The sequence below is a fragment of the Protomyctophum parallelum genome (assembly GCF_964188405.1).
Source record: "Protomyctophum parallelum genome assembly, chromosome: 17".
Lineage (NCBI taxonomy): Eukaryota > Metazoa > Chordata > Actinopteri > Myctophiformes > Myctophidae > Protomyctophum > Protomyctophum parallelum.
This window is the reverse complement of record NC_139719.1, coordinates 28,752,768-28,771,482: the sequence shown is the minus strand read 5'-3', so window position 1 is coordinate 28,771,482 and position 18,715 is coordinate 28,752,768. Positions and strand designations below refer to the sequence as shown.

The 18,715-nt window shown below is 42.3% G+C and overlaps 1 protein-coding gene across 2 annotated transcripts in view; it reads left to right on the top strand.

Annotated features, from left to right (window-relative positions):
• Nucleotides 1–18,715, top strand: part of vti1a (vesicle transport through interaction with t-SNAREs 1A) — a 156,738-nt gene that overhangs the window by 28,774 nt on the left and 109,249 nt on the right. For both annotated transcript variants that reach the window (XM_083787104.1, XM_083787105.1), the window contains exon 4: nt 7,174–7,251. In XM_083787104.1, the coding sequence (XP_083643230.1) occupies nt 7,174–7,251 (78 nt within the window). The remainder of the gene's footprint in view (nt 1–7,173; nt 7,252–18,715) is intronic.

The window sequence follows — 18,715 nt, the reverse complement described above, 5'->3', positions numbered from 1 at the left end:
TTTTTCCCCTATTTTTAAAAGTACTGAAATTGAGCGGTTCACAGGGATTAACAGGCCGTTTCATGGCCAACAGGTTTTTATATATTCTAGTGGCAAACCTTAGTTTACAAAAAACCGCAATAAATGACTAAATAATAATCACCATAAGATCCTTTTGAAAGCGTGGCGTTGGTGCATGTTGTCAGCCACAGTCTCTTCACCTCGCACCTGTTTAGATGTTCCATGGGCTTATTTATCACCTAGCAGCAGCTGATCATTTGCCTTCATTTGTGTGCGCGTGTGTTTTCCTTTTTGTTTTGCTTTTTCCAACAATGGCTTTGCCGAGACTCTTCCGTTTGGTTCCAGTGGAAGTAGGGAAGCACAATGACACCGTGCGTTGCACGGGAAGCCACCGAATGCACCAACCTGTGAGCTAATGAGAGGGCCCCCATGCTGTTATCTGAGGCTCTGGCTCCTCTAGCATCACTGTGCTTCCAACGCACGCACACGCACGCGCACACACACACACACACACACACACACACACACACACACACACACACACACACACACACACACACACACACACACACACACACACACACACACACACACACACACACACACACACACACACACACGCGTGCACGCACGCGCGCACACACCCTCTCTATAGGAGATTTTACTGGGATGTAGCGGCTTGCGGGACCCTCCACCCAACACACAAGTAGCCTTTATCCGCGTGCGTGCATGCGCGCACACACACTCACAGAAACACACCCAGTCTCAGAGGAGTGTAGGATTTGATGGCACCAGAGAGACCATGACAAAACAAAGGCAAACACATGACACCCTCCTGCGACAATCCCAGCCACAGCCGCCCGCCTTCATCTGATAATATATCAAACGCACACGAAAAAGAATGGAGCACTTACTTAATTGATCCACCTCCCTCAATTTGTTTGTGTTAAAAGACAGGATAAAGTGCAAAACACAAAGTGTGTGTGTGTGTGTGTGTGCGTGCAATTCTGTCCTTTGTGTTTGTTGACAGGATGTGTGTGCGTGCACATGCGTGTGCGTGTGTTAACCCCCTGCCAGGCAGAGATGCATTATTGAAGACGCTGTTGTGATACTTGTGCCTGCTTAAAGGTCTCGGCTTCCTTTTAACGCCACGCAGCACCAGGCCACCTCTTGCCCCCTCTTCTGGAAGGAGGGTGGGGGTTCCACGGGCATCAGGCCCTGTGTCAGCTGAGAAAATATGACACTGGTGTAGTGATGTAGACCACCTTTGTAGAGTTGTGTGTGTGTGGTGGATACTGGATTGTTCCATTCCATCCATTGTCTTTATTGCAATTGCAATATCCTTGCTGATTTTAAAGAATGTTTAATAGTGCTTTGTTATTTTGAAAACAACTTTGATTCTTTGATTTTATGGCTAGTCTTTATTTTGTGTTCATAGTACCTCATGAGGCGTCTGTTTCTGTATGGTTATTTGTATTTCACATGGGAAATAACCCATCTACAGGCTCACAATGCGTCGCAGGGTGGTGCGTTGGGAGTTTGAAGGATTGGCTACTTTTGGTGTGTGACACGATGTCCAGCCAAGTAGCCTATAAATTACGCGAAACTGGTCCACATCCTACTAACACCTCTGCTCCAGTGGCGTGCGGAGCCCATTGGCAGCCAAATGACAGGTTAAATGCCAGTTTGAGGCCACAGAGGGGAGCCGGACAAAAGTGTCATTAAGTAAAAAAAAATCTAAGTGACCCTCCCCACTCTCCCATTGGTGAGAAAGGCCTGCCATGAAACGCACTATTTGGAAGTTGAATGGTTAATTACTGTTCACGTGACGCTACCAGCCAAGCACGCCGGTGGAGTTGGAAAAGAGTAGGAAAGAGAAGGTGTGTGGAGGAACTTCAGGGCTCCTCATTACACCCTGCCCCCGGGTATTTCTACGCCTTTTATTTCCCGTCTAATGAACTGTTTACATTCTTCAGCTTTCCAGGAAACCACAATTATTTGTGCCTGTCCTTGTGTCGCTCAATGCAGTGGGCAATAGAAAAAAAGAAAAGCAAGGGGAGTTTGGGGGGGTGTTGGGCGTTGGAGGGCATAGGGAACATATTTATAATGAATATCAGTTCATTTGGTTTTAATTATTCTAATGGTTTGTTTTTTTAACAGAGGCAACTTTCTCCTACATTAGCAAATGGTGATTGTTACATGTTGAAAACAATCATGCACAGTGCGTTGCAATTACTGATAAATGTCCTTATTCTGCAAACAGATGTTTAGATTTATTTTTTGCCCCCTGGAATTGTATGGAGTGCTGTTCAAAGATATATCTAAGACATTTGTTTATACATTAGATACCCATATGTGCCCATATACTCTAGCCAGAAGAAAGAGGAGACTCGTATATTTTGTCATAATTATATAAATATAATTTGCTGCTCAGAGAATAATGCCCACATCATTAGCATATCTAATATGAATCGGTATGCATGCATATGTAATTACATTTTGATGGGCTGAAGATGAGCCTTTATTTATTTTTTTCATCTGAGGCGGTCCATGTCAACTGAAGTAAAACGTGTGTTTTTGACAGGACCCTAGCACCTCCATCCCAACATTTGACGCAACATGGAGAGTTTTAAAGGCGGGCCGCTTTGCATAAAGTTAAGAAGGATCTTTGTACTTTTCCTTTTTTTCTTTTGCTTCCGGGCATAGAAGCAAATTATCACCTGAGATAAAAAAAAATAACTAAACAAGTGACAAATGACAGACCTTTCAAAGGGATTTTTAATAAAAGACTATCTCTCTTTCTTTTCTGAAGTAATAAGGAACCTTCTTAGTATTTAGTACTTTTATTTTATTTCTTTCCTTTTTTTTTAACACATTTAGATTGGCTGGTTTCATGTCATTTTAGATGTGTTAATCCCTGACTTCCATTTCCATGAGATGCTTGTCACTGTCTTACCTCTATCAAATCTCTGTTTTTTTTAAATTTTTACTATGAGTTCATGTGCCAGGTACTACCGTGGATCAGGCCTGCCCTAATGGCCCATATATCATACTCGTCACCTCCACAAGCCAATGTTGTTTCCAGGAATCCAGGGAGAAGAGACTGCCACACGAGGGAGTTTTGCCTTTATGCATAACACGGCAACTCGTAATCAAAGTCTATCAATGGGTGAAGCCGTCAAAATCGTGCAGCTGCTCTAGTCTGACATCAAATGCAGAGAAGGGGAATAATCACTCCCAGGAACAGAATCCTGTTGTTTGTCTGGAGGGGGAATCCTAAACCTCCAGCATCTATAGGTGCTGGGGAAGTAACGGAGCGAGCTACTCTTTTGTTTCTGTGGCACTTCCCACATTCTTTCTACTCTCTGTTGTTATTTGGCGCCACGCTCATTGCGAAAGCGCTTCATGCTGCTTTGTGTGTAACAAACAGCCATTTAGAAATACACAAAAAAAGACAAGGAAAAGAACACCCTGCATATGGTTAGAAGGCGACGTTCAGCCTTTTGCACTCAAATCAGTGCTTCTCTCGGGCGCCGTCGTCTCAATTACCGGTGAAAAGCGTCTTTCCCCTAAGTTACACTGCAGCTCTTTAAGATGAAACTCAACTTAAATGGAATATGTGGGAGTCTTCCCAGCAACAAAAAGAAGTGTGTGTGTGTGTGTGTGTGTGTGTGTGTGTGTGTGTGTGACTGTGTGTGTGTGTGTGCGAGCGCTACTTGCAGATTGTTTGTTTTCTCCTCTGGCCTTACACAAGCCTAAAGCCTTTGTACTTAATTGTTGTCTTTGCACTCCATTTACGTGGCCATTTACCCTGTTTGTTGACTACATGGTTTCCCAAACAGTGGGTCATTTTTTGTGTCGCGAGTCAGTTAAAGTAACTGACCCTTATATTATTATTATTTTAGTTTTTTTGCATTTCATTTGTGTTCATTATTTCAAAAGATTTTCAGTATTCTTTAAAAAAAGCTTGTAGATCGGCTTTTTTCACTATAAAAAATGTGCACAATAAGTGGTGAATTTCTAAAAAGGTTTGGTAACCAATGCACCGTTTACTCTGATCTTGCCCTTTATAAGTCACTCTGGATAAGTCTGTCTGCTGACTGCCTGGTCCTAAATGATAATGCACCTCTCTAATTTCTGAAAATATACCACCAAATTGCCATGAGTGGAATTTGATTTAGAGCTGGGCAATATCAATATTGTATCAATATTGTGATATGAGACTGTCTATAGTCTCATATCACGATATCATATCAATTGTGATTTGGGATATCGTAAACATCATGGTACAGCATAAGTGTTGTATTTTCCTGGTTTGAGTCACTTATGCCCAATTTTATACTTTTCATTATTTTTCGAAATACAGAAAATAGCCGATCTATAAGCTGTAAATGTAAAAGAAAAATTATCGTACATATTATCGTGAATATTGAGGTATGTGATATAAATAATGTGACATTTGAGATATTATCCACATTGACCAGCCCTAATATGAATTACTGCCTGTAGTGGAAATAACAAACCCCAAATAAATAAACAAAATCGATTTAGGAGTGGCTCAGAAAAGCTGACTACTGTAAAAGAGACTTTATTGCTGCAGTTATCAGTTATCAGTCATGACTGGGGAAAGACAACCAAAACAAACAGGACAAGGTATCTATGACACTCTTTGGCCCCGCCAAAGGAGTAGATGTCCATCTACTCCTCTGTAGGGGTTTGCACCACCTCACACTAAGTTCAAACTTAGCCTAGTTATAGCTTAAATGGCTTTTAGTAATGCACAAGTCTTGACTTAAAAGCCATTTAAATAGGCTAAGTTTGAATTTAGTGTGAGGTGGTGTAACTGGCTCCTGAACAAGAAATCACAACGGTTTCTTCAACTGTGCTGTGATGTTTCTTTTTCATTGCCTAGAAAGCTTTTTTTTTTTTTTTTTTACGTAACCTGTCGTTCCTTGGCTGGGACCATTAACCAATTAAACCCTGATCATTTTTATTTTGTTGAACGACCGTCACTAAACAACTGTTTTACAAAAAGTCCTGATCTACAATCTCAGAATGTATCGTGTGGCGGCACGTTGTGAACGTATAGATCTGTGATTTTCACTATTTTGAAAATATATATATTATATTTAAATGTGAATTTTTTTTAACATTTTCCCACTATAGGTCAGGTTTAATGCGGTTAATATTTGTGTTCCTTTCGTTCAAGGGCAAAAAAATAAAATAAAAATAATCCAATTCACATAATTAAAAACGCACAGACGGTGATGAGAACGGCACATTGACCATTAGATATATAGATCATTAAGACATTGTTGTTGAGTGACTGCTCTATCCCCGCCACACACACACACACACACACACACACACACACACACACACAATGGCAGGTCGGTTGGACAGTCCATGTCCTGTGTGGCTGAGGACCGTCTTGCCGACTGTGTTGTCTAGGTTGCTCGCCTTTATCTACTTGGTTTTCATGACCCGGGTCAATTTAGACCCTCCGTCTAGTCGGTAATTACTCCGGAGAGCTGTGGCCCTTAACCATCACAATAACAGACAGACGAATCACATCAGCCCAGACTTTTCCACTCACAGCTTCGGATTATCAGGAGAAACGAATGGGAGAGGAAGAAAAAAACAAACCAGAAGCGATTGGTTCCAAGAAGTTATTTCAATCAAGGAATTTGATGAGCGGCATTCTCGAGGTCATTTTTGGGGTATTTTTCAATTTTGCCGTTAGCTTTTTCTTGCTCGCGGAAAGTGGCATCAAAGTGCCTTTTTGTTTAATTTAAAACCGCTTCTGCCAACTTTCACTACTACTGATGAGGATGCTACATATGAGAGAAAACAATATCCAACCCCCCATACATAGAAATACAAATCTGTGATTCTACACTAATTCCGTCTTCCCATTCTTGTATTTACCTAGAATCGAAGTAGTGTGTAAAATCCAGACAATGGAGGGAATTCACATCGAGAAACAATGATATTTTCATTCCTGTGCTGGGCGTTCGTCTTTGATTTGGGCCCACCTCCCGCAGCCCACCTTGAAACCCTGTCAAGGCGGTGAGAAAGTGAATACGGCTTAGTAAACACTTTCTCTGTCTGCCGCTGGTGTGTATTTAGTTTAGAGGGCATGCCAAGAGGCTGTTTTCGCTTGGGTCGGGTGTCTGTAAACAAGTGGTACAACGACGGCAGCCCACTCCTTCAGAATCGGAGGTGGCACACTCTGAAGTGTTCGTGAAACGCGTGTATGTGTGTTTGTCTTATTTGTGTGTGTGTGTGTGCGTGTGGCACGGTGTGCGCGTGTGTTTGGACATGGCATTCCCTCTTCCTTTCTCAGCCTATCTGGTGGGGGGAGAGACACACAGAGAGAGAGAGGCAGCCCCCCAAATCTGATGGGCCGCCAATGGGTGATGAATTATTCCCTGTCTGAGTCTCAGCATCGGTGTTATCACAGAGCCTGCCACTGCAAGCAGCCGGTGACAGCGGTGACAGCCCCCAGAAAAGATTTAGCACTGACAAGTGATACTTTCCCCATAATACATCTGCCTGGCCCGTGTCCCCTCTGTCCCCCCCACACGCTCTCCACGCACAGCACAGCGCAACGCAAGTTTTTATTTATTTATTTATCATACCTCAACTTGTATTTGTTAAAGGAGGGGCTGGGTGGTGGTCTTGGTGCCTCTGTGGCACTGTGCGTTCTGGGTATTGTGTATACATCACCTTGGAAGTGAGGTACCTGTGGGTCGTGCGCAAACTAGGACGCGTGTACTTGTCTCCTTGAGCCTTGCGTGGGTACCTGCGCACCTATACATACATACTGTACATACACATATATATATATATATATATATACACACACACACACACACACACACAATATATATATTTGGTATATATGCATTTGGTTACATTTGTACACGCGCCGAGTCAAATGAACACTCAGGATTCCATGGCGCGAGGCTCAGTCTGTCACAGTGTGCCATTAGGGGGCTCTCGTGCTTAAGGAATGCTTGTTTCAGGTTTTTTTTGCTCCCTTACCCCATCACAAACACCACTAAGACATATCTCCCCCCTCCTTGTTTTGTCTTCTCTCTCTTTCTCTCTCTCTCTTTCTCTCTCTTCTGCTTTTTTCTTCCTCTTTCCCCTTCTCCTCCTCTCCTGCAGAAAAGGTCACGTATCGCCTACAGTGATGAGGTGCGCAACGAGCTCCTGGGGGAAGACGGCGGGTCCTCGGAGAGTCAGGTGAGGCGCTAATCAGGGGCCACGCCGGACCCCGGTGGTGGGTGGGTGGCTGGTCTGGTCTGGAGCCCCCAGGGTGAGAGGGAAGAGGCCCCCTCCTGGGGGCCACGTCGAGGGCCACCATCGCAGTATTGTCACCTAGTCATGCGGAAGGAACACTGTTTAATGCAAAGCCACCGAGGATGGCTCGTTGAATGGGCCACAGGACCCAAGTCCAGTGTCTGGCCAGAGCCAGATTGGGGCGCGCGTGCGAACACACACACATGCGCGAGCGCACACACACACACACACACACACACAATCACAAAATCACTCTATTCAACTCCAACTCCAATACCACAGCCTCCCCCACTCTCTATAACTACCCCACAGCTGTTCTCCAGCCGTGTGTGGACTTATCCATCCAAAAGATTCTTCATCAGTGCACACACACACACACACACCCACACCCACACACACACACACACACACACACACACTCCTTTAAACTCCAAGGGAGGCGAACCTGCACAATGCGGACACTCACAATGAAAAGGGACCTGGGTTCTGCTGTTGTTGATAATTAGACTCAGAAAATCATTCAAATGCTTGATATGATACTCCACAGGAAAACCTAAATGTTTTATTAATTTTGTTTAATATTAGTCTTTGATAAGTAAAATCCTGTATTCTGTTTGTCTTCGTGGAAATTATAATCTAATATCTATTAAAGGAATGTAAAATTGGCATATTGTTTTTGAAAATGAGGCAGTGATTGGCATTTTCGTTTGAACATTTTAATGCAGGCCGATGAATTCCAGGGATTATACACAACCGATAAAGACCATATTAACAATCTTTCTTCCATTGTCGCTAGAGCAAGAAAGACAATACAATAAGCATGAGAAATGAACAATGTCTTCAGAATACCCTTGATTCATTCATAGCAGATTCGAATATGGCAGTGAAGACAGAGAGAGAGAGGGGAAAAAATCAATTATCTTAAATTGTGATCTTAATTGCCCGAAATACGCCACATGTTCTTTTAAACTTATATTGTTTTGAATAAATGTGTGAAGTGCCGCATCAAAACGGCAGCACATCAACAGTTTTTAGGAGCGCACAAGCGTTTTAACATTTCAGACGCTCTTACCTAGCGCTCACCTGCACATCTGCCACTCACAAACAAGCACTCTCAACTCTGACCAAAAAGCCTTTTGACTAATTATATATTGCCTTTAGAATAGGCTGTCAACTCGCACGAGTAGCTGGGTGCCTCAAAACGCACACAGACACACACGTGCAAACACATGCGCGCGCGCGCACACACACACACACACACACACACACACACACACACACACACACACACACACACACACACACACACACACACACACACACACACACACACACACACACACATAAATACATTTGCATACGCACACAGCAAAAAAGGATGTCACAAAGAATATACGAATGCACATTTGCACATTTAGTCCCACGGTGCTTTGTAAAAGTACAGTTAGATGATCCACAGCTGAGCGAAGCTAAATAAAGTTGTCTCCTCTCCAACGCGTCCCTATTACCATTTCAATGATGACCCGTGCACCGCACATCTTACAAACATATGTATTGCGAGCCGAGATGCGTAATTGATATGCATATTCCCGGCAAATTAGCCAGACACAGAAGTGACACTGACATTTTCTACACAAGTTGGAAGGAGATGTGCTGGCAGAAATGTCACATTTTAAGACAGTGATGGTTCTTATCAAAATCTTGTCAAAGGACTGCAAGGGGAAAAAAAAAACTACAGCCCTCATATCTCATTTCAAATGTGTTTACTTCTCTTTCATAAAAAGCAGCATTTATAAACAATTTATAAATCCAGAATTCACGCCTTAAAAATGTAATAAAAAAAACAATCGTGAAATAATTATTACTTATTGTCTTAATATTTTAATTATATTGCTTATATAGCAATATTACTGATATTATAAATTTGTTGCACTCCTTCAACAATCCATTGTGTATTCAAGGATCATATTACTTGATTTTTAGCATTTCATAGACAATTTAAAACACATTTAAAAAGCCGGTATTTCAAGTGAAAGTTGTTTGTTTTGAAGGAGACAAGCACATACATAAATAATGTGGAATATTGCAGTTACACCTCAGCATCCTTTACCTTTACAAACATAACATACAAATGTTATTGACAAAAAAGAACGCCGCACACAAGGACAAATACAAAAACAAGTGGAAAAATCATTGGAAAAAAAAGAAAAGGAAAATGTAAGGTTAGTTAGACTCAGAATTTTGGGTCAATCTCGTTTAATTTTCCCTGGCTTGCTCAATAACCTTTACTTGATATTGCATTCTTTTATAAAATGCAATTTAGAGAGGTCATATCATAAATGGTCTAGACAGCAGGACCCAAGAATGCTGAAACTGTTGAAATTAGGCTAATAGAAATGTACCTTTTTGCCTACTGTGAAACAACATATGGTAATAATATTTTGAACACACTCACAGGCATGGAATGTGTTAACGCTAGATATTTTTCCCCTTTTCCTCCCAGGTTGCCATATTTACTGTACCTCATTTTAAAAACTTGGGGAGATAATACGAGACTTGGTTCTCGCTGTGAGTGGAGTGCTCACAACTTCAGTTTCTTTTTTTTTTATTGAACGAGACAGTGGTGATAGGAGAGGGGGAAAGGGATGGTGGGGGCCAGGGCAAGCTGGTCAATTTAATTCCTGACGATCTGAAAGAGGTCAGGATCATTTCATATAGCCCTGGCTGAGCAGATCATTACTAGTCACAAATCTGTTGGTTACATGGCAAGGATTTATAGCTAAGTAAATAGGGAGCCGTCATAAGTTCTGAAAATGGCGCGTTGGCCCCACGATAATGGCCAAAGGACGATTTAATAGAGTTCGGCATTTATTCGTTATCTGTATGCGAACAGAGACTGAATTGGCGCTATCGCTCATTTTTTTTCTCTTTTTCATAATGTGGTAGGCTACCATTGCACATTTTTCCCTCTCTGATTCCCCTCTGCATGCAACACACGCACAAGTGCGGACACACTCACACACAACCACATACCACACACAAAGCAGCGAGTGCACACACATACACCCATTTTTCACACACGAACACTCTTACGGAATAGTTTCGATTTCAGTCACAGCAGAAGGCTTGGCCACGAGAGATTGTGCTGGTTTGAGCCGGCATGGACCAGATTTTACAGGCTACAAAGGAAGCAGATTACCACTTGTATCGAATTCCGTATTGGATAAAAAAAAATGTCTTTTGTTTGAAAAAAAGAGAAAAAAAAAATGCTGATTATCATAACAGAAAAATTGCAGCAGTGCATTTTTGAATACGGGCCAGCATCATAAAAACATAGGGAAAAGGCACTCATGCAGGAGTAATTATAAAATATACAATATACAACGTGTTTACCACTCTCTGTATCTCCTGAGCAAAGCTAGCATCCTTGGCTATGGTTGAAAAGAACATATGCCAAAGCAAAATAAAGCTAAATGGGGAAAAAATGGTAAACACTATGGCACAATCCTCTCCCATAGTCTCGGCAAATCCTCTAGGAGGACTTGCAATCAGTCGGGCAGCACAAATGAGCTAGAACAAGGTTTGTTTGGTAGTCATTGAGTCGGACGGCAGGGATGAGGTGGGGGATCATTGGATCTGCTGGGCTTGTTGAAGCCCCAAATAAGCACATCTATAGTGTAGTTTTAAACTTTGCCCTGCTCCATAATGCATTCTTGGTGGGGAGTCATGACCTTTGGAAGAAAAGACACTTTTTCTGTCTGCAGAGTAGATCTTGTTCTCACCAAAAACGGAAAGAAAAAGATGCATGGGAGCTGTGCGTTTTGTACAAATAATTTGATCCTGCTACACAGCAAAATCCTCTTGATAATTTAACAGAGTTAAATGGATACATAAAGTAAAGTAAAGTATTTTTCTATGTATTGGTTATGACATTTTCAAGGCTGAGAACTCTTTAGAGAAACATGTGCCTTCTGTTGTGAATACGGTGACAGTCCTTTCTTCCCTGTTTTGAAATGATCCATATTCGTCACCTATTCACTCATCTTTGCACTATTTAATTTAGGAGGCAAAATCTCAAATTTAAAACAGTTTTAGGTGAATGCTGTGATTAGACGACACTAATTTGCTGAAAATACTTATTTGTTTAAATGTATCATTGTGTGATAAAAATTCATACTGTGCATAAATCAGTTGTTCAATTAAATAGCGATGATTTATTTAGTATAGTGTAAGGTACCTTTTGTGAGAAGACTGTAATTGGATTTAGAGTGTAAGATTGACACATCAAGTTGGAAGAGCCTTAGCTAGATTGTTACAAACATGACTTGGTCATTTGTGCTGGTAGACGGATACTTCTTTGTGTTCCTCAATCTGTCACTCGTTCCCGACGGTGAACCAGCCCTATTTTTTCCCCGTCTTTTACCTTTTAAGTCCACAACTGAGTTTGTAATTCATGAGCAAGGCAGTCTTTGCCGCTTTATTGGCTATATGGTGGCAAATGGTTTCAAATCCTGCTAAAATTCCAAATGACCGGCACATATAAATGAGGTAAGAGTGGGAGTAATAGAGGCCTTGAGCGTACCTTCAGATCTGCTAACCTTTTCATCTCAGCCAAGGAACGGAGATAACAATATATTTATGGTATATTCACCTTCTCTGCCATGTGTTGTTCTCCAAAAATAAGACCCCTGCCCCCGTTTTCTCTGCATTCCAAGAACATTCTGGGGAAACAACCTTTTAATTGCGATTAGGCTTGATTCATTGTAAATGTAGTTATTGGCGTTTTTATGACTGAAGATCCTAAGTTCCCCATGACAGAGAAAAGGAATTGCATTTCCTATTTACTTTAAATCTAATATTCTCTTTCATCAAACATGAATAGCTAATGCTAAGATTCATATTTCATGACCTTTGTTTGTCCCAATAATAAGCTCCACTGTTATGTATTTATGTATATGTATACATGGCTAGCCTCACATGGCTCTCCATACATAATCAACACAGCAGGCATCGGTACTGAGGTACACAAGGTACATGAAATATTGACAGGATATCAGCATTGATGCACGAGGACTGGCTCAGCGTTTCTCCATCTCCAGTGAAGGCACACAATTTTTCTCACCTTTATTCCATAGATTCATTCCAACAAAATGACACACACAATATAAATTACTTCCTCCATATACTATACCCACCCAAATGGCATTTTTCACAGTGCTGACTAGATTCCAGTCTTATTTCTTTCCCCCTTCTCTATTGCCATATGACGCTCTGTGATGTTCCCTCCTTGATGATGCTAGTTGAGATGCCACAAGTCGAGCCATCCACTCCCACTCTTTGTTTAATGTGACAGCGCCACAACTTGATCTTTGTTTGTTCAAAAAAGTCAGCGCGAGCGGCGTGTTTAGCTCCGTTTAATGTGTTTGTCTTGTGATTTCCGAATGCTAAACATGCAAACGGATAAATCGTCAAGGTTAATTCCGCTCCCAGCCGCATGAGTGATCTGCTTGCTGCCATGTGTGTGCTTTTTATCTCTCCTTCACGCTCTCTTTCCATTTCTCTCTTTCTCTCTTTCTCTCTCTCTCTCTCTCTCTCTCTCTCTCTCTCTCTCTCTCTCTCACCACCTTCTCTTGGCTTTCCTGTGGCAGTTGATAAAGTTGCGTGAGGAGGTAAGTGGCTTTCTGCCTGCACGTTTTACATTCTGTCTTCCCCCTGAAGACTTCCATTCGCTTCACCTCTCTCCTTGGAAAAACTGAAATATCGTCGTTTTGGACATTTCCTTTGCACATCTAATTGAGCGACCCACAGGCCAAGGCCCCGAGAAGTCATCACAAGTTGATAAAGGCCTGGCTCTGCTCACACTAAAAATGTGTAAATGGAGATAAGATATTAATGCGATATCCATTTTTTAAAGCCGATGGTAAAGGTGGCCCCAGCAACAGAATCCTGTCAACATCTTAATTATAAGTGGATAGTGCTGCATGTAAGATTTACAATCCCCTCATTTGCCTGCATGGAACCAAATTAGTTGCTGCCTCTTGTCATAGTAATGAATTGGATTAGCGATAACATCATAACAGTGATGTGTGTTTTAGCCAACCCACGATGTCAGTGAGTGGGACAGATTGTGTGGTTCATGTTGTTTATGTTCATTCACCATCATATACCATCACCAGACACAGAGATACATCAGTCATACTTAAATGCACAGCTTTTCAAAGGGGGACCGTGACTGCCAGGGGAAGGGGGGGACCATGGGGAACAATAACTGGAAAGGGAAGTAAAAAGTAAAAATAATAATCATAAAATAGATACAATAATTCAATGTTATTTCAAATTCAGTTTATGGTGTCTTTATTTTGGCAGATAATTATTGTCAAGATGTTTTAAACATAGAAAAAACAAAGAAAGAAAAGGTTTTCTAACATTTTTGTGAAAATTAGCAGATCTACAAAGTCTCAACATGTTGCATAGCAACCTCAGCCCCTGTTATATCTGTTTCCTCTTATTTAGATGAGAAGTTAACTTGAGCACAGATTGATGATACAATGACGATGATCTGTAATCTGCATACAGGTAAAATTGTTCAGGCTAAGATTATTCAAGGCTCTCTAAGCTATGTCTTATAACTGTCAGCTAGCTGGATGTCATGCTGTACATTGAAATCAGGATTTCGAAACGGATAGGATAGATTATATAATCCACAATACTCACCATTGGATTTATTTCCTAATTGGCGATCTATATCAGACATTTCGCCTCGAGCTGAGCTTCTTTGAAGTGTGGTAACTTAGTAAGAAATTAATATGCTATGTTGTTTGAAAATTATTACTGTTCACGGTATGTGAAATCATTCTTGTTTCAGTAGCTTTAACGACAGCTGTGGTTTGACACTGCCCTCTCCATTTTAAATTATCATTAAACTTGAGTGGAAAATCCTGGTACTGAATATACTGTTGACTAGATTTTCAAAACTAGTATACCAATATAAAAGGAAAGTTTTTGCTTAGGAAACCATTCGTCATATAGTTACTTTTTGTAAGATTATTGTTACACTAATTGCCAAATTTGTACAAATTGGATCAAATGTTGTATTCATAGCACCATTGTTGGGACTGTAGGTCATAAATGGACTGCATTTGTATCCAATATGCTTTTCTAGTCTTCTGGCTCCTCAAAGAACTTCATGATGCATGCCTCTTTCATGTACATGTTTACACCCTGATGGCAGAGGCAACCTTGCAAGGTAACAGTCTGCAAGGTGTCTGTCTGCTTGTTGGGAGCAGTTAGGGGTTCTTGCTCAAGGACACTTTGATGCGATGCCAGGAAGAACTGCTACCAGGAAATTTCTAATCGCAAGATGACCGCTCTACCTCCTAGAGCTGCTGCCCTATTCTTGATATTGATAGCAGTATTTTAAGCAAGCTCATACTAGCTCATACACAATAAGTTAGCTTAGCCTATTCCATTGCTGAGTTGCTATGGACATTTCTGCTGCTTGTCTTCCGATTCAATGAACTTTATTGTCTATCACTTCATCACTACAGAAAAGTGCACATACACATAAGCTTTAATTCTAATGACAGAAACTGTTTTTGAGAGGTGCTAGCAGTGGTACTCATACAAGTCTGTAACCATTACGTTCCTTTTGTATGAACCTGAAAATGTCTTTTGGACATTTCAAATTCATGTATTTTTGAATATGCACAACTTCTACCCATTGCTTGGACTGTAACTTCAAAGTCAAAACCGACAGCTGCTCCATAGATAATTGCATTCTGACTTTGTGGAATTTTTACTCTTATTTTTATTTTATTCTTAGTTGTATTCATTTTCTGTATCTGTCCTGTGCTTTATACTGGAGTACTGCCTTGACAACTGAATTTCCCTCATGGGATCAATAAAAGTATCTGTCTATTCTACGGTATATGCACTGTATCAGTATCGGTATGTACGCGTTTATTGAAGTAGGCATGTTCCATGTGGTGTGGAAACGTAGTATGGAGGGTATGTACTTTAGTGAGTGGCAAAGTGAGTTTAATGTCGTTTAACGTTTCTGTTTGTATGGGCTGTCAATACCAGAAAGTAGTTTTTTTGCCACTCGGTAGACGTTCCCGCATAACTTCTGGGTATGATGATGATGTCACACACATACCAGTGTGCTTCCTTGCAGCCTTGCACTTGCTATTACATGTGCCTTTGAGTGATGAACAATGTCCAAGACAGCTACTGTACCCTGTCCTCCCGAAGCAGAGGAATTCAGTTCCTATCAAATCCTCTCCATTCACCGTCATTCATAATTTACAGCTCCAACTGGGCCCAGACGCCACTTTGTCTTCTGTATCACTTTCATATTAGCTTTGCTTTGTAGCCCCTTTGTACACCTGCCTTTTATTTTGGTGCATTTCCCCCTAGCCTGAGGGTCAAGAGACAACCCCAGTTACCTCACCTGTGCCCCCTGCCCACCCCTTGTTGTTTTTACAGGGTGCTGCCCGTCTGCCTGGGCTGTGTTAAGTGGTTTGATTTCTTCGCCATCGCGTCTCTTTTTTTTTTTACCCTCCTTGCTCTTCCTGCATTTGAATCAAAGGCTGGCACGGCTTATGCACATTTAAACCCCCCTTTTAAAAACTATACTTTTTTTTCCTTTCTTTCTCTCTCTCTCCTTCAGCTGGAAAACATGTTTAAATATTTAGCACCCATATTCACAGCTGTTTGACACTTGTAATTCCTCGTCTTACAAGTCCCAAACAAACGGCGGCGAAGATCACACAGTCAGCCTGAATCACAGCTGTCATCATTATTCACTTTGACTCTCCCCCCACCACCCTCATTGAAATAATAAGGAAATCATCTGAACTTTGGAAAATGGTGATAGTAACCGCCTGTGTTTGATATTGAAAAAAGGCAGGAGAGCGAACGACGAAGAGGGGAGAGAGATTTCTTTTGAGCTGCAGCTGCATTGTTCTGGGGCTCCCTGTTAATAACTTACAACTGACGAGTGTTTCTTGATGCGCGCGCACACACACACACACACACACACACACACACACACACACACACGAGAACAACAAAAAAACACCACTTTTCGTGACTCCTAAGAAGGTCTTTGTTCAAAATGTAGGTGTCGGATGAAAAAGCATACATGCATAGGTGCAAATGAGAGGGGAGGGGGTGGCAATATTTACCCTATATTGTTCTTAAATCTTTCACTGTGAGGTTGCATGAAACCATCTTATGTAATTTACTTAAAACCCCAAGGTTTTCCCTCCAGCCGATTGGGTATAGCAGACGTGTCTCGCAGGTCACCGTACAGAGGCAGATGGAGAGTGCTCTTCTCATGCTTCCACAGTGGTTTCTATCAGAGCCACGGGGGTCAAGCATTGATATTGGCAGATGTAACACACTGGGAGTTGGCACCCGCTTAGCATTTCGCTCGTCATAAAGCGCTGACAAAGACATCTATCTGGGCTTCTTCCACGCCTCCACGTCTGACAAATGGAAAACGGGCCGAGCCACTTATTCTCTCCACGTGCTGCTCGCTTATGTTTATGCATCTGTATCATTGTGCCAGTGATGCGAAATTCATACTGTATATTGAAAAAAAAAGGACTCGCCCAGTGTGTAAGAGTCACCTCCGGTTTTAGAAGTGGCACATACAGTAGGCGACATCTCTACATTTTGGCAGGGAGTACCCGAGGCATTTCGGTTTTAATTATGTGTGCCCCTTTTTCAAATGTCCCCCCCCCCCCCACAATGTCATCCTTGGTGCTGCCCCAGTTGTTTTGTTAGGAGGCCCATCACAATGTGGCGTTAAACCGGATCTATGGCAGCTGCACTCTCACCCCTTTCCTTCAGGTACCGTCCCTGTCAAACTCCAGGACACATTATTCTAATGAACACACACACACACACACACACACACACACTCACACTCACCCCACGGGTGCCTCTACTTCCCTGCACCCTACCACCCCCCACATGCACACTCCCCTCCAACCCCTAAAAGAAGACAGAACGAGGGAGAGAAAAAAGAGAGGGAGAAAGAGGGGGAAATTTCAGTGGGAGAAAGCTTTGAAGTGGCTTTTCCATCGTGGTGAGTTTGCTGGCCGTCTCTCCGAGACGCGTCACCTTTTGCCGAGAGGGAATAGGAAAATCACGTTTCGAATGGTAATGATAACATACTAATCACTTGAGCACTTTGAAGAAGCCGGAGGAGCGCGCTGCTCTGTCAGTATCCCCGACTGCCTCGCGCTCCCAGGCATACACGCAGGCACACGCACGCATGCACACACACACGCGCACACACACACACACACACACACACACACACACACACACACACACACACACACACACACACACACACACACACACACACACACACACACACACACACACACACACACACACACACACACACACACACAGGCAACAGCAGCCGTGGACTAGGTGTATTAGCTTTAGCGTTGCGTGTCAATACGTCGCCTCCATCTCAGGCGATCCATAGGGGCTCATTAAAGCCCGATCCCACTGCCCGCCACTGCCACTACCCCCACCCCCCCCCCCCCCCCCCCCCCAAAAAAAAAAAAAAAAGAACACACACACACGCACACACACACAAGTTCACTCACATGTCACACACAACACGTGGCGGCTATATTACTTCCTGGCGATGGGCAGCCCACACAAAAACACGCCCAGCCACCGTCTGTCCATCCTTCCATCTGTCCATACATCCATCCATCTTTTCGTCTACCCACCCATCATGCCAGTCCATCATCCATCACCCTCTCTTCCCTTATTAACTATACTAAAAAAGTATCTGCAATTTAAATGACATCTGTCAGCGGAGACAGGAAAAAGACAAGCTTGTCCCTTCCTATCTGTTCTCTCCAGCCTGCTATTGCCCCTTCTCTTCTCTCCCTTTTTTCTCTTTTCCTTTCCTCCCTTCTCTCCAGCCCTCCCTTCTCTCCATGTCACTCTTCTCTCCATCCATCTCTTATCACTATCCTCCCTCTCTTCGTCCCCTCAACCTCTTCTTCCCACCCCTCGGATTGTCAAACTTTGAAAAGTGTCATCGTTCCATTTATTGTGTGGTTTTGTTTTCTCTCTCATTTTTCATTTCCTCTGAGTTATTAACTGGTACACTTTTGATAGATTAGGCAGAATTGATTCCTTTGGTTCCCCTGTCCCTTAAGCCGTGAACCCATTTCAGAAGGAATGTGCTTGTTTTTAAGGGTAGAATGTAAGTTGCCTATGCTCACTTGTTTATGGCACATTAGCCACACATTAGCCTATGTCCCTGTTCTAGGGTATGCCAGGCAAACATTCAGATACAAGCTCAGAAATCTTGTGAGCTTAGCTATATTCAGCAAAGAGATTAGAGGTAAAAGAGTCATTAAGAGTC